This window comes from Gekko japonicus, unplaced genomic scaffold (genome assembly GCF_001447785.1).
Source record: "Gekko japonicus isolate JY-2015 unplaced genomic scaffold, Gekko_japonicus_V1.1 scaffold3481, whole genome shotgun sequence".
Lineage (NCBI taxonomy): Eukaryota > Metazoa > Chordata > Lepidosauria > Squamata > Gekkonidae > Gekko > Gekko japonicus.
Window position 1 is genome coordinate 37,425 of NW_015163194.1, and position 21,893 is coordinate 59,317.

Below are 21,893 nucleotides of genomic sequence, written 5' to 3' on the forward strand. Positions count from 1 at the left end.
ACCAGGTGCAATTAGGAGGCCCACCAGTGGGGCCAGGACATTAGAAGCCCTCCCACTGTTGCCCCCCCCCCAAGCACTAAGAAGACACAGCATCACTTGCCCCAGAGCCCCTATCTATACCTTGTGGCTAAAAGCCACTGATAGACCTCTCCTCCATATGTTTATCTAATTCCCTTTTGAAGCCGTCCATGCTTGTAGCCACCACCACTGTGGCAGTGAATTCCCTGTATTAATCACTCTTTGGGTGAAGAAGTACTTCCTTTTATCCGTTCTAACCCACCCGCTCAACAATTTCATTGAGTGCCCACAAATTCTTGTATTGTGAGAAAGAGAGAAAAGTACCTCTTTCTCTACCTGCTCTATCCCATGCATAATCTTAAAACCAAACTTGGTGCCCTATAGTAATTTTTACAGTCAGGTACTCCAGATCCAGCATTATCTTTCACATCCTTCAAGGCTTTCAATTTAATTCTTGGCTTTTCCCCTTGCCATATAAATAACAGTGCTTCAGAGCAGGGTCCAGCCTCCAAACCAGCCATTTCTTCCTGGGTAATTTAACCATTGTTTCCAATCTCCAGGTGGGGGCTGGAGACCACTCAAAATTACAACTGCTCTCTAGGAGGGAGGGGGAGGAGATGGAAAGCTGAAATCAGAGGGACAGATAAAGGTAGGTTGGTTGTTGGCTGGGAAGGAGATAGGGTTGCCACCTCCAGGTTGGGAAATTCCTGGATATTTGAGGGGTGGAGCCTGGAGAGGGTGGGGTTTGATGAGGGGTGAGACCTCAGATAGGTACAATGCCATAGTCTCCCCTCTCCAAACCAGCCATTTTCTTCCTGGGGAACCATAGCTGCCAATGTCCAGGTGAGGTAGCAAAGATCAGTTCCTCTGGAGAAAATGGTGGAGTCTGTGTCATTATACACTGCTGAGGTTGCCACAGCAAATTGATGCTGAGTGCACCCGCCCACAGCCTCTTTCTAGAGCTCATTGTATTTATTTTCACAACAGGCCTTATTCCTAGTAGGCTACAATGGAGAATTGATCCAGGACTATCTGGAGCTCTGGGGGTGTGTTTCTTTTGAGGTAGAGGCACCACATTTGCAGCATTGTTTTCAATTGAGGGAAAATGCATTAATATGATCAGAACATTAAATTCCCTGAGCCGGCAGCTAAATTTTTTTACACCAGCACCCCCTAGCACAGCTTAGAGGGAATTATGGTACTAACCCAATTCTTTTGACCGGTGGTGGCCAAAGATGTCCAGGACTTCTGTAAGACCTGTGAGGTGGGCCAGTCCCCTCTCTCCCCCTTTACCCATCATCCACACTTCTTTTGGTCAAGTCACTATGGACTTTGTAGGCCCCCTCCCCTGCACACCTTGGGACTCCCAACGTCTATTCATGCTGATGGACTATGCCACCCATTACCTTGAGGCCTTTACTCTTTGGAACATGAAAAGTGCAGGGGTGGCTAAGGCCCTAATGCATTTCTCTGCCCATGTGAGCTTACTGCAGGACACTCTAATGGATAGAGGGACTTTGTTAAGTTTTACAGATCTGCCAGATCTTCATCACCATACACCATCCTCAAATGGATGGACTGGTGGAATGTTTGAACCAAATCATAAAATCAATGCTGAGGAAGTTAGCATGTGAATGGCCAACTGCATGGGACCTTTATATCGACACTTTGATGTTTGTGATCCGGGAAGCCCCACAGGCCTCCATGGGGTTCGCCTGGTTCAAATCCGTGTATGGGAGAAAGCATAGAATTTGGTGCAACAGTGGGACCAGAACTCTAGAAGCAATCCCACTGTTGCCCCTGAAGCACCAAGAATACAGAGCATCACTGCTCCAGACATAGTGTCCCATCTATTCCTTGTGCCTAAAAGCTACTGAGGGATCTGTGCTCCATATGTTTATCCAATCCCCTCTTGAAGCTGTCCATGCTTGTAGAAGCCACCACCTCCTGCAGCACTGAATTCCCTGTGTTACTGTCTACTTGGACTGGCAGCATCACCGAATGCCTGGTCCTTTTAACTGGAGATGCTGGGAACTGAACCTGGGACCTTGTGCATGCCAAGCAGATGCTGTACCACTGAGCCACTGCCTCTCTCCACTAACATTTGCCCAGCTACTCACTTACAAAAACAAACGAAGGAGGGGAACCAGCGTACATAAATAGGTACAAAGTAAAAAAAAAATGCTGGCTGAATTCACAGAGGTGATCACAATATTAAAAAAAATTAAAATTTAATGCCGAGTTCAATAACGCAATAACAATATAACAAAATAAAGCCAAGTTGTTCTTGCAAGAAACTACAGTAGTGCAGAAAAATAATGTCCCCAAAATTTCAATGTGTCTTACTCCTGTTGCATTATAATTCTATAGTCCAACTTGACATCCATTCATCATAGAGTGGACTCATATAGTTCCTGAAAAATCCTTATAATCTTGAAATCCATAAACCATAGAAGATGCATAGTCTGGATGCAAGCTGCCGCATTTTGAATAATACTTTTTCAAAACCAATAGGCTACAGTGGGACCCAATCTCAGTAGTAGCACATACAGAAGCCAGTTTATTCAATCACAAAGGTTAAACACATTTCTATAGGATCACGTTTCTGTGCATTTGCCCACCATGTAATTGGAATCAGAACAGTAACGATAACAACAGCAGTCGAAAGAATATCTTAATAACGTTGAGATCTGAAGTAGTCTTCATACAGATGAGGAAACAAATATGAAAAACCAGTCTTTAAGAATGCATCATTAGAAAGGACCATCTCTCACACAACCTTTGGTAACTGAGTGCCCTAAAACAACAAAAATATAGAGAGTCATGTATTATTCCCTTTGATTTTCCTATATGATCCTCTTCTCTTTCAAGAGCCTGGCCATTGCTTCCTTTACCTGATCATTCCTGAGACAGTAGATAAGAGGATTAAGCAGAGGGGTAACCGATGAGTAGAAAAGAGTCACCACTTTAGTGACCGTGGCATGGCTCTTCCCATTGGGTATGGCATACATAGCTGCAACAGAGCCAAAGAAAAGGGTCACCACTGCTAGGTGTGAAGAGACCGTGGAGAAGCCCTTGCCACGGCTACTGTGGCTAGAGGCTTTCACCAAGGTGACACCTACAAATCCATAGGACACAACAATGAAGAGGAAGGTGGCCAGCAGCCCAAAGGAGACAATGACATGGAAAAGGGGGCCAGCATACCCTACAGGAGGGCAAGCCAAGGCTAGGATGGGGCCAGGGTCACAAAGGAAGTGGTCAATAATGTTGAGACCACAAAAAGACAGCCTAGAGATCAAAACCACTGGTACAACATACAACAGAATACCAAAGATCCAACAAACAGCCACTAGAGCATAGCAAGAGTCTTGGGACATTATCTTGGGGTATTGCAGAGGGTGGCAGATGGCCAAATACCGATCCAAGGCCATGGCTGAGAGGAGGAAACATTCAGTACAGCCGAGTGAGAAGAAGACATAAAACTGGATGAAGCAGGCATGGAAGGAGATGACCCCGCATGTGAAAGGCAGGTCAAAAAGCATTCTCGGCACAGTGGCAGTGACATAACAGATCTCCAAGAAGGAGAAGTTCCCCAGCAGGATATACATGGGAAGGCGAGCCAGGTGAGAGTCTTGAATTACTGTCATGATGATAATGAAGTTCTCAGCCAAAGTGAGGGTGTAGATAGCTGTGAACAAGGCAAAAAGCAGCATTCGTCCGTGTTGTCCCATGCTGAAGCCCAGCAGAATGAATTCCTGGACCATAGTCCTGTTGACTAGCTCCATGTGAAACGCACCATCAGTCTGCGAGGAGGCTAATCCCCCACTGTCCATTGCTAAGGTGCTCCTTCTGACGTTTGGCATAGATGAAGCACCTGCTGGGAATAGTATAGTTTAGACTTAGCATATGGCATGCAGTGACTGCTGTTAAGAGAACCATTAACAGGCAAAGACCAAGGACTAATCTGTATAACAGGGAAGCCAAAACTTCCGTTGTTTCCCCCACTGAACATAAGATCCTCAGAAAAGTCCTGCTGGATCAGACCAGTGGTCCATCTAGCCCAGCATCGTGCCTCACACAGTTGACAACCAGTTCCTCTGGAGGGCCAACAACAGGGCATAGAGGCTGAGGCCTTCCCCTAATGTTGCCTCCCTGCTCTAGGATTCAGAGGTTTAGTGCCTCTGAACATAGAGGCTCCCCTCAGTCACCATGGCAAGTAGCCACTGATATACTAATCTTCCATGAATCGATATTATTTTCTTTGAAGCTATTTATTCCTGTTGCCATCACTACATCTTCTGGCATTGCATTTTTTCATTAAATGATGTGAATTAGACTGGTTATGGGGATTTCAGTTTTGCAGTTATGCTATTCTTTCCAGTAAAACCTTTCCATTCCAACATGTTTCTAGTTCACGATACAAGAATACCTACTCAGGACCTGGGGACACTTCTGGCAGAACCAAACTATGCTACGTGATCCTTACTATGGCCCCAGTCACCCAGGCCAGATACGGGGGGGGGGGGGGGAAGGTGTGGCTAATTGCCCCGGCACAGTTTGATGCGCGATTACGCGATCAGATGCACCGGCGGCACACCACGGGTCCTTCCCTCGGCGCTGGCGGGTAAACGAGGGACTGGAGGGGAATGCTGCGCGCTGGGAGGTACTAGTTTTTTAAGGCACATTGTTGGCGGTAAGCCACGGGTGCACTCCACTTCCCAGATGTTGGGGTGTGATTGCACCCGGATAATCCGCCCACCTTCCGTGCCTCTCCCGTGGCAACTTTGCCTGTGACCGGAGCCCAAGTTCTCTTTCTTAAGAACATAGTTGGCTGGACCAGCACAAATCCCATCTAGTCCACAGTAGTTTTCAGAAATCACAGCAATTGGTGGATCACAGGAAACTGTTCACTGGTTCCCCAGTGGACCATCAAATGCCTTCTATGGTCTTTTAGACTGCAAGTTTGGTAATGAAAAGCCGGCAGTATTTTCTCATCTCCGGAAGCAGAGATTAAAAGCTTTCAGACCTTTCTTGCATACTGACCAATGAGCAACCATCCCCATCTCAGATCTCTTCTGCCACCCCCTTCTGCTTTGGTAATAATCTATGTCCTGTACCTCAGTAATGCACAGACTGCTACCCCCACAGTCAAGGGCATGAGGATGTCACGGTACCAGCATATGAAGGGCCATGTGTTATCCCTTGGCTCAAACCCCAGGCTCCAATGTCCTTTGTGCAGAGGAGAGACAAGTGACTGCACTGCTGGATGTGTGTGAAGATTTCTTATGAGTTCCCACATGAAGGCTGAACCCTGTTTTCAAAGCCCTCCAGAAGCCTTCCTCCAGGAAATTAATGGCCCTTGGGACCAAGTCTGTGGAGGGCTGCTCTGCTTTTTATCTAAACAAGATGGTCTCCTCAGAGAACAGTTGCCCCATCGGAGAACTAACAATTTACAAAACCTTCCCCCCCCCACCTCACAGTACTGTTTGTGAGTCTTCAGAATCAGATGGATGGAATCTTTACCTTTTTCGCTACGGAGATAGTTGAGGCTCAAAAGACTTCTCATCAATATCTGCAAATGTGAAATATTGTTTGCAAATGTTGTTCTTTGCTCGCCTAACGAATATTCGACTGAGATGGTATGGAACTACGGGAAAAGAGATCCATAATCATATTCCTATTTATCCCCCCCCTTTTTTCCTTACTTTCCCTTCCCGTTCCTCTCATAGTTATCTCCTGCATCTTTCCCCGCATTCCTATAGCATCATCATTATCACCACCACTCCTATATTTTACTTTGGTTTTCTTCTCCCGCAAACACCTTTTCTTCTGGAAAATGGCGGTGATTATATGAATGTGCAGACAGTGCAGGGGGCTCACCCCTTTAGGAGGGGAATGTTCCCTGCTTCAGCAAGCACACCATCTGAAAGCAAAGGACCCTGATTCTATCACCAGGGTGGTCACTACAAGTGTATCAAGGGATCAAGGGTGGAGCCCTCAGAAAGCTGCTTCCAGTTCAAGTAGAGACTACTCATCTGGATTTCTTATGAGTTCCCACATGAAGGCTGAACCCTGTTTCATAATGGTCATGCCTTCCTTTGGTTAAAGTCTGCACATTTCTGGTACTAAAAATGGATTGGACAGCAGTTCAGTTTATTACAAAGAATGTCAACAGAGACTAATGTTACACCACTTTTTCAGTGAGTTTTAGTTTTGCTCTGAAAATGAGCCAGTCTCGGAGGGCAGATTTTAAAAAGTGCCATATTCAAATGGAACACGTAGATGCTCATATGACAAAGTTGAAACTATTGAACATGTGATCATGGAGTGTCCTATATTTAACAAATTGAGGACCAGTTTGATCACTCCTTTATTTAAAAATATGGAAACACCCATTGAGGCTTTTGAAGGTATGAGGGCACAGGTGATGTGATTATTATTGGATACAAATTATTCTGCTCCTCTTTCTGTGTGCAAAATTTATAGGAGCGATAATTAAATATCAGAAAAATAATATTAAGTAAGTTCTTATTTTATTTTATATTTATTTTTACACAGGGTCTAGATTGCATTAGAAATTGTATCTTTTGGAACAAAACTGGAAAGCATAATATTGCAGTACCGTCTAGGTTATGTTCACCTGATTAGGACAGAAGGTGATACGTTATGAGGCCTCTATAATACTCCTTAGCGTTGAGCCACTGATAAGTATTATAGGCCCCGGTCACACGGGCCAGATAACACGGGGGGGGGAGGCATGGCTCTTTGCGCTGGTGCAATTAGACCCACCAGTACATGATCAGATGTGACGGCGGCACACCGCGGTTTCATCCATCAGCGCATGTGCATCAATGAGGACAGCCGGGGGGGGGGGAGCCGCACGCCGGTGCGATCACACGGAACAATTCCATCGGCAGCCTATGGCAAACCATTTGCTAGTACATATGGTAAGATAATTTTTAACTGTGCATCTTTGGTGGCACGCCACGGGTTGGCCACGGGTGTGCTATGCCTCCCAGATGTTCCGGTGTGATTGCGCCCGGAAAATCCACCGAACAACCATGCCTTTCACACAGCAAATGCTCTGTGTGACCGGGGCCATAATATATTTTTACTTGGTTTTATATTGAGCAATACTTTGTTTTATTATTGCAGCATTGAGCCTATATGTAATCTTTATGTTTGACCACTGAAGAAGGCCAGTTGGCTGAAATACAACTACTTTTGGGTCACATAAGGTCCTATTTGTGACTATTGTACGATTTTAATTCTTATTGAGGCTACATTTGGGCTGATAAATGTTTTTAAATCATTTTGTAATACACACATGTATTTTTGATAACCTGTATTATCTATATGTTAATGTTCTATATCTACTGGTTTTAAGATTGGGCCCTCCAATTTGTATGTATTTAACCTTTTGGGGTTTTAATTAATATTTCTTGGGCTAAGTTTTTTCCTGCATTCCTTTTTCTTCTTTAGTTAAAAAATTTATCCCACATTTTTCAGATATTGACCTAACCATCATCTGCTTCTTAGGTGCTGTATCATACTTGACAGGACTTTCTCATGTAATAATCTGAACCCACGAATTCCTAACATGGTGCTTGTGGGCACCATGGCAACTGCTGACTCTTTTCCTGGCACTTGCCAAGTGTTTCTGGAAAGTTGGTTGTGCCAGTTGGGGGTTTTGCCCAGCAAGGCTCCTGATTGGCCATTGGAGAATGGATTGGCTATGCAGATCCTCAGCACAAGGATCTGCATTGTGTGACTGAAGGTAAGCTGTGGCAGCCATTTTGTGGTTGGCTTTGCTTCCTGTGGCTGCCATTTTGTGGTTTGGCCCAGCACACAGCGTTTTTAATTCCAAAGGTGCCTGCAACCTTGAGCAGGTTGGGGTTGGGGCCTTCTGTCCTAACCAGTCAGGGATCATATATCAAACATGATGATCTCACTAGGCCCTACCTTGGTAACCTTCATTGGTGATTTCATGCAAGACAATTGTCCCAAGACAGCTCTTGTCACCTGTAGGTAGGGTAAAATGCTAGGGCGAAATGTGGATTGGGTGTACATCTATGTGCATATTCACATGCTTTGCACTGAAAGTTAAGCAATGTGAATGGGTGAGATCTGCAGTCTGATGTGTGTCATGATACACATCCATTTCACAGAGCTTACCCTTCTGCTCCTTATTGCATTCCCAGAGATATATTCAGTTATTCATCTACATCTGCTTAGTTTTTCACATTGTGCTCCTGCTAGCCAGTGGCATCAGCCCTGTTTGACTCGGCAATGAAACAGTGGTTTTCTCTTTACTCTGCCACTCAAACTCTTTCATAATGACCATTTGCACTCGGCTTGGTGAGAAATGGGTGGTGCCAGTCACAAAGCAAAGTTTAAAGGGGGATTGCAACCATTTTTAGTTCTAATAGGTCCAATGAGCTTCTTGCTGGGTCCAAAGAGCTTCTCGCTGGTGAAAAAGGGAGGAGGCCAACCCAAAAGATACTATGCTTGGAATCATGTGAGTTGTATTGACAAAAGTCATTTGGGATGGGGACTGTAATAGGGAGGAAAATTGGGTGAGATGGAGTGAAAATCCTGATTGAATCCCACTTAACGTTTTTTAAATATATTGAAATTTGGAAGCATGTAAAAGAATCACATGGAGCTGCGGTGGCTCAAGTGGTTAAGACGCTGAACTGCAGGCTGTGGAAGGTCGGTAGTTCAGCAGTTCAAGACCGGGGTTGCCGCATGACGGAGTGAGCTCCCGTCTCTATTCCAGCTCCTGCCAACCTAGCAGTCCGAAAGCAAGAAATTGCAAGTAGAGAAATAGGGACCACTTTGGTGGGAAGGTAACAGCATTTCATGCGCCTTGGTGTTTAGTCATGCCGGCCACATGACCACAGAAACGTCTTCAGACAGCGCTGGCTCTTCGGCTTTGAAACGGAGATGAGCACCGCAACCCTAGAGTCGGACTCGACTGGCTTTCGAGCAAGGGAACCTTTACCTTTTAAAAGAATCACAAAGAGTTATGCTCTACAGCATATACAGAGTTAGCTCCAACATGAGTTGCCTTTGTCCCAAGGAGGTTCAGCTCAGTGATGAGATAATTTGTCAGTAGCCACAAAATATCATCTGCACAGGCCATGTTCCGTCTTTTAAGTGTTGCTTGTTACATTTGCCTCTCCCATTCCTCTTCCTCTTCTGCTGTATTCCTTCTCCAGCCTCTCCCTTGACTATCCTCTCCTGTGGTTGATATTCAGATTGTAAACTCTTTGGGAGGAATATTATTCTGGCTCTTATGCGCCATGAGAAATAATGACAAAGTAAAAATTAACGCAACAATAATTTTCTATAACAACATTCTGTATATGGGTATCACCATACTCTCTTGCACAGCTTCCAAGCAGCTCAGGAAAATATATGTGCATTTCTCCCTTTATCATTTTAATCTCACAACAACCCTGTGAAGAAGGCAAGGCTGAGAGATAGTCTTTGTCACTCTGTGAGTGCACGAGTAAGAAGCTGGACCCTGGATCTTAGCTTGAGATCAGTTCTTATGCATCCGCTTGTCCGCTTTCTTTGCCCGAACTGCTTTGCCGATGCAGAATGGAGAAATACCTTTGAAAAGCTTAGAAGAAGAGGGAGGTAATAGCGCTCCCTCATACATATCTATCTGGCCAATCCTCAAAGAAGCTCTCAGGGGTTTCCATAGTTCTCCTTTCCCCACTTTATCCTCACAATTTGGTTATGCTGAGAGAGAATGATCGTCCCAGAGAGCTTCTTGGGTGAATGGAGATCTGAAACCATCTCAGGTCTTCCTTACCTTGCAAGCCTATTTGCATGCATAGCAACCAACACAACCCTCTCATTAGGGAAAGGGGCAAAGACTGTGGGCATAAAGAGGTGACTTGAATGGTAAGCAGCTATGCTGCATCTGGAAGCTAGAATGAAGGGCTAGGGAAAGCAGAGGCAGCAGTGAATGAATGATGTTTATTTCCGGTCAAAGACCATTCGTCAGAATAATACATATTTGTTCAATACAAACAGATTAGCTTTCAGTCCAAAAGTATATATTTAGAGATATAACCTTAAAACCATTAAAATGTAAAAAAATAAAAAGTTTAACTGTCCATTATATCAGAATAACTATGAAAATGTCTAAAACTAAACTAATTATAAATCATACAAAAGGTGATTGAGGGTATTTATTGTGGAATTTTGCCAGCTGGAAGCAGGATTTAGCTATTTGTCTGGAGTTTTGCTGATCTTCCTCTGTCAGAAGTCTCTCTAGAACAGCACTATCTGCATCAGGTGCTGGCCTATCTCAGAGGGGAGAGATAAGCTTATCCCTGTAAACTTGATGAAAGGGGCAGCGGAAGAACATATGGGGCACCGATTCCACTTCTCCCAAGGAACATGGGCAGCACCTGTCTTCATATGGTATCTTTCTATATTTTCCCTCTAGAACAGTGGTTCTCAACCTTCCTAATGCCGCGACCCTTTAATACAGTTCCTCATGTTGTGGTGACCCCCAACCATAAAATTATTTTTGTTGCTACTTCATAACTGTAATTTTGCTACTGTTATGAATCGTAATGTAAATATCTGATATGCAGGATGTATTTTCATTGTTACAAATTGAACATAATTAAAGCATAGTGATTAATCACAAAATCAATATGTAATTATATATTGTGAAATATTTATTTCTAATTACAGGCGACCCCTTAGACGACCCCTGTGAAAGGGTCGTTCGACCCCCAAAGGGGCCGTGACCCACAGGTTGAGAACCGCTGCTCTAGAACCTTAGAGGGAATAGGAGGCAGCAGTGGGATCCCCAGGAAGGAAGCAAGGAAGGAAAAGAAAGGTACCAGGAGAGTCAGAAAATAAGTTTAGGCTAGCCCCTTCCCACTGACTCGGGTTAAGCTGGTCTTTATGGGTATTGCTTAACGACATTCCTACCATTAGAAGCTATTCCATTAACCTCGATTGTAACATGACATTGATTGATATTGTCCTACTAGCAGGCCTGTAGCCATGGGGGCATTTGGGGGCATTGCCCCCTACCGATGAATGCTGCCCCTCAGACAAAAGAAATAGATTTAAAAAATGTTTTTTATTGCAAGTACCAGGAGAGTCAGAAAATAAGTTTAGACTAGCCCCTTCCCACTGACTCGGGTTAAGCTGGTCTTAATGGGCATTGCTTAAAGACATTACTACCATTAGAAGCTAAGGGGGTGTGGCATATGCTAATGAGTTATGCTAATGAGTTCCCCTAGCTCTTTTTCTACAAAACGACCCCTGGTAGCAGGCCTGTAGCCATGGGGGCATTTGGGGGCATTGCCCCCTACCGATGAATGCTGCCCCTCAGACAAAAGAAATAGATTTAAAAAATGTTTTTTATTGCAAGTTGCACGTGGGTGTTCCGAAATGACCCCAGGCACAGTCAAAGAAACTTCAGTCACATTTTTTTTCTTTTTTTCCAGGCCAAAAATTAAACGGGTTTTTAAAAATGCAATGAAATAAAATAGCCGAAAATAGAATAAAATTGCGAAATGAAAAATAGAGTTGGAGATTCCCCCCCCCGGCTTATGCAGAAAAGGAGTCCAGAATCGAGTCTCTACAATGGAGGGGACTAGAGGACCAGAGGAGGACTAGAGGTCGCAGTGGAGCCGGAGCTGCCGCTTCTGCCGTTGCAAGAGGAGCAGCAGGTGTGCCCAGGGTGCCCCCCTCGGTTTCTCCATGCCCCGCCAACCGAAATTTTCTGGCTGTGCCCCTGCCTACTAGAGATCATAAAATACAAAGAGGCAATCCAAGTTTACAAAATGCACCAGGGGACCTAACCCCCACTAGCTATGGCAGCGATTGTTCCCAAATAGCAAGCAGATCGGCATGTGCATTTGAGTTAATGGCTGTCCTGCTTCTCCCCATGACCCTACTTCATCCTCTTCCTTTGCAAGCGTCTGGATACTGCCTCCTTCACCTGGTCGTTCCGAAGGCAGTAGATCAGCGGGTTAAGCAGAGGGGTGACGGCAGAGTAGAAGAGAGTCACGACCTTCGTTGTCTCTGCGCGATCTTCCCCGTTCGGCTCTACGTACATTGCGACCACAGAGCCATAGAAAAGGGTCACCACGGCCAGGTGGGAAGAGACTGTGGAGAAGCCCTTCATACGGTTGCTCCGGCTTGATTTTTTGACCAGGGTGAGAGTTACAAATGCGTACGAGACTGCAATGAACAGAAAGGTGGCCAGAACAACAGAGGAGACAAAGATGTTGAAGAGGCGGGGTACATACCCCAGCGGGGGGCAAGCCAAAGCAAAGAGGGGACCCGGATCACACACAAAGTGGTCAATAGTGTTGGGGCCGCAGAAGGATAGCCTGGAGATCAGGAACACTGGTGCTGCGTACCACAAGAAACCAAGGATCCAGCAAGCAGCCACCAATTTGTAGCAGGCCTCTTGAGACATCATTTTCGGGTACTGCAGTGGGCGACAGATGGCCAAATAGCGATCCAAGGCCATGGCCGAGAGGAAGAAGCATTCGGTATTGCCGAGGGAGAAGAAGTTGTAGAATTGGAGGAAGCAGGCATGGAAGGAGATGACCCCATATGGGAAGGACAGGTCAAAGAGCATCCTTGGCACTGTGGCACTCACATAACACATCTCTAGCCAGGAGAAGTGGCTGAGCAAGATGTACATGGGAAGGCGGGCCAGGTGAGAGTCTTGAACGACTATCGTGATGATGATGATGTTCTCAGCCAAAGTGAGGGCATAGACAGCCATGAAGAAGATGAGAAGGAGCAGGCGTCCCTGTTGTCCAACCCTGAAGCCCAGCAGGATGAACTCCTGTACTGTGGTCCCATTGCCCACCTTCGTCTCATGCACAGGACCACTCTGCATCATCGTTCAATAGAAAACAAAGCTCTTCCATCCAAAGCTTGGAGCAGATTCTGCCGTTGCAAGAGGAGCAGCAGGTGTGCCCAGGGTGACCCACTCAGTTTCTCCATGCCCCACCAACCAAAATTTTCTGGCTGTGCCCCTGCCTACTAGAGATCATAAAATACAAAGAAGCAATCCAAATTTACAAAATGCACCAGGGGACCTAGCCCCCTCTAGCTATGGCAGCGATTGTCCCCAAATAGCAAGCAGATCAGCATGTGCATTTGAGTTAATGGCTGTCCTGCTTCCCCCCATGACCCTACTTCATCCTCTTCCTTTGCAAGCGTTTGGATACTGCCTCCGTCACCTGGTCGTTCCGAAGGCAGTAGATCAGCGGGTTAAGCAGAGGGGTGACGGCAGAGTAGAAGAGAGTCACGACCTTCGTTGTCTCTGCGCGATCTTCCCCGTTCGGCTCTACGTACATTGCGACCACAGAGCCATAGAAAAGGGTCACCACGGCCAGGTGGGAAGAGACTGTGGAGAAGCCCTTCATACGGTTGCTCCGGCTTGATCTTTTTACCAGGGTGAGAGTTACAAATGCGTACGAGACTGCAATGAACAGAAAGGTGGCCAGAACAACAGAGGAGACAAAGATGTTGAAGAGGCGGGGTACATACCCCAGCGGGGGGCAAGCCAAAGCAAAGAGGGGACCCGGATCACACACAAAGTGGTCAATAGTGTTGGGGCCGCAGAAGGATAGCCTGGAGATCAGGAACACTGGTGCTGCGTACCACAAGAAACCAAGGATCCAGCAAGCAGCCACCAATTTGTAGCAGGCCTCTTGAGACATCATTTTCGGGTACTGCAGTGGGTGACAGATGGCCAAATAGCGATCCAAGGCCATGGCCGAGAGGAAGAAGCATTCGGTATTGCCGAGGGAGAAGAAGTTGTAGAATTGGAGGAAGCAGGCATGGAAGGAGATGACCCCATATGGGAAGGACAGGTCAAAGAGCATCCTTGGCACTGTGGCGCTCACATAACATATCTCTAGCCAGGAGAAGTGGCTGAGCAAGATGTACATGGGAAGGCGGGCCAGGTGAGAGTCTTGAACGACTATCGTGATGATGATGATGTTCTCAGCCAAAGTGAGGGCATAGACAGCCATGAAGAAGATGAGAAGGAGCAGGCGTCCCTGTTGTCCAACCCTGAAGCCCAGCAGGATGAACTCCTGTACTGTGGTCCCATTGCCCACCTTCGTCTCATGCACAGGACCACTCTGCATCATCGTTCAATAGAAAACAAAGCTCTTCCATCCAAAGCTTGGAGCAGATAAAGCAAATAATGCTGGGCAATCAGTCGTCCTACAGCTCAGAGCAGGCTGGTGTTCCTGAGGCAAGGATTCCTGTTTGTAGAGATAGCCACTGGTGTGTCCAAGTTATGCTGAAGAAGAAGAATCCAATTTCTGAATATGGTTACATTTTTTTAAAAAAATCAAATATCGTTACCAAGAAGAAGGTTTAGATCAGAAGTGGTCTGGCTTCAGTCTTGTGTGACCTTGTCTGTGTGGGGGGTTTTTTGCTAGAACCCTGGTGATCTGCTCAGACCTTTTTAAATTTATAAAGCAATCTGGCACATTCATTGTCTCAGGACAGTTACAGAGCAACTATGTCGAGTCCTCTAGAGTGTACAGTTGTGCTGGAAAGAATAGCCCTTACTAGACCAACCCAAAGCTCCGTTTATCCAGAATTCAATGCAAAAACCACAGTCCACCTGAAATTAGCCAGTGGTCCTCCAACGGACCTTGATTTTCCTTCTACACATATCAGCTTAAGTGGCAACCAACCATTCGGTCCTTCTCTTTAAGAAAGGTGGAATGAAGCGCAAGCCTTTCCACCTCTACCCACTATTTCCCATCTTTATTGCTGTACCTTAGTCATTCTCAGAAAGCTGCTCCAACTAACCAGGGACTTGATGTAGACACATTGCTGGCTTTGGGGGGTGGGGCCTTAGGTACTACTCCTTTTATCAAAATCTGGGTTGAAATGCCATCTTCTTTGTGGTGAAAACAGACAAGATTTTATCATGTGGGTGGACTTTAGGCAGGTTGGCCTTACAAAGGATGGATTAGGTCTGTATAGAGGATGGATCATGTTTTTAAAGGATTGCTATGAAGACTGCATCTAAAAAAAAATGGCCCTTGGGAAGTTGTCTACAGAGAGTAATTCTGTTTTCCAGAAACTAAATTTTCCTTAGAGATCAATTGCCTACTGGAGATTTAGTAATTTACAAGATCTTCTTATCTTTCTGGGTACCAAATCCCCTGCACGGAATAGATGGAGCTATGGAGGTGGGGCTCACACTGGGATTACTTTGGCTATGCGGGGCTTTCTTCCACATGTCCAGTGAACCTGCTGCTTGGTCAGTTATGACTAGGGCTATGTGCTTGGATACATTCAGTCCAAAGATATACCTGGAGAAGTTGGCTTGGCGTGGATTCTCTGGTTTGACATTGGTTGTATTGGGCTTGCCACATTGGCCTGCGATTTTGCTGGGTTCTCTGGTTTGATGTTTGTTCTGTTTGTATTGGGAGGCTTTTGGTCAGTGGCTGCATGCATTTGGGTGTCTGGCTATTCTTTGCCCTGGAGAAAGCTCCTTTAAAGGGAAACCATGGAGGATGGCTGGGGATCAAATTGGTTCAGTTTCCATGAAACATGTAGAAACTTTAGGGGACAGGTAGCACTAACCCTGCTGCGATTTTAGTGCCATCTTCTCAAAAAACAGCCACTTCAACTTTTCAGAAATATTCCCCATAGGGAATAATGGACCCAAATAGTTTTGGAATCCCAAAACATCCCAAATCTGGATATCAAATTGGTATTTGGGACTGGAATAACTCAGAATACTGATAATTATGCCCTCCCCAATATCTGGATCTAAAGACCAAACAACATTTTGTAAACAGCCTTGATGCCCCCTGGATCTCTCTCCACCAAGTTGCCACTGATGTCATAACTAGGGATGTTCACCTAAAAGGGGGGGGGCTTTTAGGTGAACATCCCTAGTTAAGACATCAGTAGCAACTTGGTGGGGAGAGGTCCAAAGGCATCAAGGCTGCTTACAAAATGTGTTTTGGATTCCTTTGTGTCCATGCTGCACATTTTGGAGGCTTCTGTTTATTCTGTTGGCTGTTGATTTAATGACCAGCAAATGATATGAGACCTGGAAGGTTTCTTCTGCATATTTGATTCAGAAAAGTCCTGTTCTCATTTGTCTTGTAGTCCAACCCTGGGGGGAAGGGGCATGTCTAACCTACTTTTGATTTATTGACATTCGCCACAGAAATCTCATGCTCAGAGTTCTGAGTCTAGGACCCAGGTTAAAACATGAAATGGCTGAGTGATTAAGAGAGTTTGGTGAAGCAAGCTATGATGCAGCAGCAGCAGCAGCAGCAGAACTGGAAGCAGGAGATGGCCAGTTCTACTACGGGCCTGATGGAAGCCCTCCGGGGGCCTGATCTGGCCCCCGGGCCGCATGTATGACACCCCTGGGTGGTTTTAATGCTGATGTTTGCAATTGTGTTATACGTGTCAGATTGTAATGGTCTTTGGCCACAGGCAATAAACTTTATTGTATCATAACTAAACAAAGAGCTTCTTGTATGATCACAAGCAAATCACTTTCCCATGGATCGTTGATGGTGTCAATATTGCAGATATTAGTCTTCTGCTAAGACTTCTGTGCTTATACAGAAAGATTAGAGATGGAAGGTAATAATTAATTAAATAACAATTTAAACAGTAACTTGATCATTATTATTTTAATAACAACAGCAAAAAGAACAACTACCATTGTGCCAGTTGTCATGGAAGCCCTTGGGCCAGTGCCTAGAAGCCTCAAGAAACACCTGGACCTTCTGAACATTCTGAACAATAATACCATTCTGAACAAATAATACCAGCTAAGCTCCAAAAGGCAGTGTTGCTTGGAACGGCAAGAATCCTGCAAAGATACATATGCAGTTCCCAAGAACCTGGCTAGATCTTGAATTGCAGAACACCATCTGTCAGTCAAACATATGACTGTGACAACTGATGATGGTGATGATAATAAATGTAAACACCAAGCTACAATTTATGGACACTGAAGCTGCATTACACTGAAATCAGACCTTTGGTCTATCACGATAAGTATTGTCTACTCAGACTGGCAGCGGGTCTCCAGAGTCTCAGGCAGACAGAGGTCTTCCACATCACCTACTGCCTGGTCCTTCACTGGAGATGCAGGAGATTGTACCTGGAACCTTCTGCATGCTAAGCAGAGGCTCTACCACTGAGCCATGGCCCCTCCCAATACACTAGTTAATTTGCATGTCATTTTTATTTTGTTGCCCTGGTAAAAAAGCTCATCCCTTCAAAACCACATGATTGACTGCACACAGATACCATTTGGTGCATTGCCAATAGTGTATAGAAGTACTACTATACGTATAACTTTTTAGTCTGAGAACAGACCTGGAAGACATTTTCCCTCTGTGTGTGTTATTTTTCAAACAAGCACTTTGGTGATGACATCCAGCTTATAAATACACCCTATAAAGTTTCTATTGAAAACCACCTTGTGGCCTCTAGCCACATAACCAATTGGACTTTAGGTAAAGTTTGGGACATTGTACAAGTCACTTTGGTTCATCTGAAAAACAGCTCAGTTTTGTTCGCTCTTCACACAAGAATGAGAGAAAATGCACTTGTTCCTCAACCGCCCCATAGCCTCCTTCATTTCATGATTCCTTAGTGTATATATGATAGGATTGAGGGCGGGCGTGACCACTGTGTAGAATATGGAAGCCATCTTGTCCACCCTGGAGCTGGAGAATGGTATGAGATACACAAAGAGGCAGGGTACAAAAATCAGGCTGACCACCATCAAGTGTGAGCCGCAGGTGGACAGGGCCTTCCCTCCCCTTTCCTTGAAATGGCCCTTAAGAGTTGCTATGATGACGCCATAGGAGACAAGCAAGATGAGGAAGGAGACCAGGGAGAGGAGGCCACTGTTGGCCACCATGAGGAGCTCTGTGACATAGGCATTGGCACAAGCGAGCCTGACCAGCTGTGGGACGTCACAGTAGAAACTGTCCAGCTCATTTGGGCCACAAAATGGAAGCCGGAGGATCAGAACCAGTTGGGTTGCAGAATGGATGAAGCCTCCGACCCAGCACGAAACAAGTAGCCTGACGCAGCGTGGCCGGTTCATGGCGACCCTGTAAGTCAGTGGTAAGCCATGAGTGTGAGAAGCAGCATCTCTGAACCACCCAAAAAGTGGAGGAAGAAGAACTGGGCCATGCAGCCCCCAAATGAAACGGTCCTGCCACAGGTCACGAGGCCGGCCATCTTCTTCGGGGTGCGCGAACAAGACATCACAGTAGAAACTGTCCAGCTCATTTGGCCCACAAAATGGAAGCCGTAGGATCAGAACCAGTTGGGTTGCAGAGTGGATGAAGCCTCCAACCCAGCACGAAACAAGTAGCCTGACGCAGCGTGGCCGGTTCATGGTGACCCTGTAAGTCAGTGGTTGGCAGATGGCCACGTAGCGATCATAAGCCATGAGCGTGAGGAGCAGCATCTCTGAACCGCCAAAAAAGTGGAGGAAGAAGAACTGGGCCATGCAGCCCCCAAATGAAATGGTCCTGCCACAAGTCACCAGGACGGCCATCATCTTCGGGGTAGCCACACACCCCAAGGCAGCATCGATGATGGACAAACTGGCCAGGAAAAAGTACATGGGGGACTGATGGAGGCGGGGCTCTGTGGTCACAGTTACCACAATGAGAAGGTTGCCAGACATAATGGTAGTATAGCAGACCAACATTGGGACGAAGAGAAGGAGTCGGATGGAATGGGAGCAGGAGATACCCAGGAAGATGAACTCAGTTACAGTGGAGCCATTCATGGAGAGGACATAACCTGGGGAAGAGAAGATGGTTAGAGGACTGTGGTGTTCTGACCAGCCCTTCATGTGCAACACAGCAGCCATAAAGACAAATCCAGGTGGACAGCCGTGTTGGTCTGAAGAAGCAGAACAAATTTTGAGTCCAGTGGCACCTTTATGACCAACAAAAGTTTATTCAAGGTATGAAATGGAAGTTAACAGTGCAATATATATATGCAGTGCAATATATATATGCAGATACCTCTATACAGATGAACAGCAAATTAACATATATCTTTAGCAAATGGAGACTGTATGAACTTAGCTTGCTATTTCTGTTCAATCTTTGCATATGTCAAAACATCTTCATTAAGTTGTATGCTAATTTGCTGTTCACCTATGTAGAGGCATCTGCCTATATAGATGAACTGTTAACTTCCATTTCAATGTATCTGAGGAAGTATGCTTGCACAGGAAAGTTCATACCTTGATACAACAGCCATAAGGTATTGGAATTCTTAGACACTGGTGAACAAAGTTCGCAAAGCTTGTTTTATGACATTTATGAGGCCGTAGATGCTATCAAAATAAACGTCAATCAAAATAATTTTCTGTAAAGGCATTCTGAGTCAAAATATTGGTTAATCAAAACCAGTATTGTCTCCTCTGACTAACATTGGATCTCCAGGGTCTCAGGCAGAAGTCTTTCACATTAGCTACTGCCATATACTTTTTTTTTAAATTAACCACGGAGGACTGAACCTGGGACCTTCTGCATGAAAAGCCGATTCTCTACCACTGAGTCATAACCCCTCCCCAGATGGTGGACTGTGGAATGAGATATTCTCTTATATTGGTATTTTCCACCAATGGGAAAAGAACGAAGGAAGGAAGAATTAAGGAAAGAAATGTCTTCTAAAGACTTGATAGACAAGGGTGAAAAAACCAAACTGCCTGTCCAAGATCAGTTAATTGTTGAGGCACGACCAATCTCTTAAACGAATATGAGAATTTGCACTCTTGTGTAAAAATGCAATCCTAAACAGGTCTACTCAGTGTAGCTTACTCCCAGGAAAGCGTTCTTGGTATTGCACTGTAAGAAAATTCATTGCTGGTTTAGACCAAAAATCATCTAGTTCAGCATGTTTCAGAAGAACCCCAGTACTGAGTAGACCAGTGACCCAAAAAGCAGACTGTGGTCTACCTTCTATCAACCTTTGTTTCATTCTTCATAAGAACATAAGAGAAGTCAATGTCATATCAGGCCAATGACCCATCTAATCCAACACTCTGTCACACAGTGGCCAAAAATACCAGGTGGGCCAGCAGTGGGGCCAGGCCAACAGAAGCTCTCCCACTGTTGCCCCCCCCCCAAGCACCAAGAATACAGAGCATCACTTGCCCCAGCCTGAGAGTTCCTATCTATACCTTGTGGCTAAGAGCCACTGATGGACTTCTGCTCCATATGCTTATCTAATTCCCTCTTGAAGCCGTCCATGCTTGTAGCCGCCGCCACCTCCTGTGGCAGTGAAGTCCATACTTCAGGGTCCCTTAGAACATAACATAGGTAAAAAAGAGAAAATCAATCTCTGGCTAGCCCAAATTCTGTATGAGGAATGGCTTTCATTCTTAACTCTCTAGATTATAGTGGGTCCCTTAGAACATAACATAGGTGAAAAAGAGAAAGTCAATCTCTGGCTAGCCCAAATTCTGCATGAGGAATGGCTTTCATTCTTAACTCTCTACTAAGACTGGGCTTTGTTTTGCAACTGAATTTCCCGGCTGCAACAAGGGATGAGAAGTGAATTTGAGGGGTGAGGAGGCTGAAGCTTTGTCATAGCTTGGCACACAGCACTTCCACTCAGAGTTAGGGTTCCCACGAGTGAAGGAAGGGCCCTCCTGCATGCTAGACTCTTTACCTTCCCCTTACTAACCTGTCAAGCTCCAGGGATGATAAACCTAGCTGCCACCAGCCAAGTCTTACCATATTGGAACTCCTAGGCTTTTGTCCCTCCCTAGGAACCAGAAGGATCCTCACTTTATCAGGCTCTCTCCATGTTCAGGGGCAGTCCATCACCTCTGAATCCCAGTGCCAGGAGGCTACCTCAGGGGAAGGCCTCAGCCTCTTTGCCCTGTTGTTGGCCCACCTGAGGAACTGGTTGGCCCCTGTGTGAGACAGAGCTTGGAAGCTACACATGGGCAGCCCTGGATAGTAGTTGGATGGGATACCACCAAGCGTTTGGAGCAGAGGTCCATCAGTGGCTATTAGCCACAAGGTATAGATAGGGACTCTGGGGCAAGGGGTGCTCTGTCTTCTTGGTGCTTGGGGAGGTCAACAGTGGGAGGGCTTCTAGTGTCCTGGCCCCACCACTGGACCTCCTGATGGCACCTGGTATTTCTGGCCACTGTGTGACACAGAGTGTTGGACTAGATGAGCCTTTGGCCTGATCCAACATTGGCGTCTCTTATGTTCTTATGTTATGGAAGGCCAGGGTTGTTACTCGGGGGCAGATGATGGCAAACTGCCTCTGTTCACCTCTTGCCATGAAAACTCTACGGGGTCACCATAAGCCAGCTATGACTTGAGAGCCCTTTCCACCACCAGAAGGTTTTCTGTCCTGGCACTAACCAGTTCCCAACCTACATGGCTTCACCAAAGCAGCTGCCTTTCACTTTGGAGGAAGCTTTGAGCTCACTAAGAGAGACTTTTTGCAGCGTTCATTGAAAAATTTGGATAAATATTTTGGTATTTGGCAACCTTGTGCTTGGAAATATCCGTTGAACTCCCTGAGGAAGACACTGAAACAGGAGGATATCTGGACCTCTGTCGGAGAAAGACTGAGCACTTATTCAAAATAGACTTAAAGGAGTCCTCCCTCTTAAAACTTTTGTATAATTAAGGAGGACTGATATTAGTAAAGGGGTTGTGCAATGTCTTTTGTGATATATTAAGAGACGATACTTAGATGTTTTGATATATGATTCTTTCTATGTATTAAGGCTTATAGGATAAATAATATATGGTGAATAAATTGTAAAAATATAAAACAAAAAAATATATAAAAATTATTTG

The 21,893-nt window shown here is 45.5% G+C and overlaps 4 protein-coding genes across 4 annotated transcripts; all 4 read right to left on the reverse strand.

Annotated features, from left to right (window-relative positions):
• Positions 1-2,864: 2,864 nt before the first annotated feature.
• LOC107106915 (olfactory receptor 11G2-like) lies at positions 2,865-3,782 on the reverse strand. Its single transcript, XM_015407129.1, has one exon. It carries the CDS (start codon positions 3,780-3,782, stop codon positions 2,865-2,867), a length of 918 nt encoding a protein of 305 aa, XP_015262615.1.
• Positions 3,783-11,953: 8,171 nt separating this feature from the next.
• On the reverse strand, positions 11,954-12,919 carry LOC107106916 (olfactory receptor 11G2-like). Its single transcript, XM_015407130.1, has one exon. It carries the CDS (start codon positions 12,917-12,919, stop codon positions 11,954-11,956), a length of 966 nt encoding a protein of 321 aa, XP_015262616.1.
• A 295-nt stretch (positions 12,920-13,214) lies between these two features.
• LOC107106917 (olfactory receptor 11G2-like) lies at positions 13,215-14,180 on the reverse strand. The gene has a single exon (XM_015407131.1). The coding sequence runs from the start codon at positions 14,178-14,180 to the stop codon at positions 13,215-13,217; it is 966 nt and encodes a 321-aa protein (XP_015262617.1).
• Positions 14,181-17,596: 3,416 nt separating this feature from the next.
• Positions 17,597-18,841, reverse strand: LOC107106918 (olfactory receptor 4Q3-like). The gene has a single exon (XM_015407133.1). The coding sequence runs from the start codon at positions 18,839-18,841 to the stop codon at positions 17,597-17,599; it is 1,245 nt and encodes a 414-aa protein (XP_015262619.1).
• Positions 18,842-21,893: the final 3,052 nt, after the last annotated feature.

Bases quoted from the DNA above. Each gene is read 5' to 3' on its own strand.
- LOC107106915 (XM_015407129.1), bottom strand. From the start codon at position 3,782: ATGGTCCAGGAATTCATTCTGCTGGGCTTCAGCATGGGACAACACGGA.
- LOC107106916 (XM_015407130.1), bottom strand. From the start codon at position 12,919: ATGATGCAGAGTGGTCCTGTGCATGAGACGAAGGTGGGCAATGGGACC.
- LOC107106917 (XM_015407131.1), bottom strand. From the start codon at position 14,180: ATGATGCAGAGTGGTCCTGTGCATGAGACGAAGGTGGGCAATGGGACC.
- LOC107106918 (XM_015407133.1), bottom strand. From the start codon at position 18,841: ATGAATGGCTCCACTGTAACTGAGTTCATCTTCCTGGGTATCTCCTGC.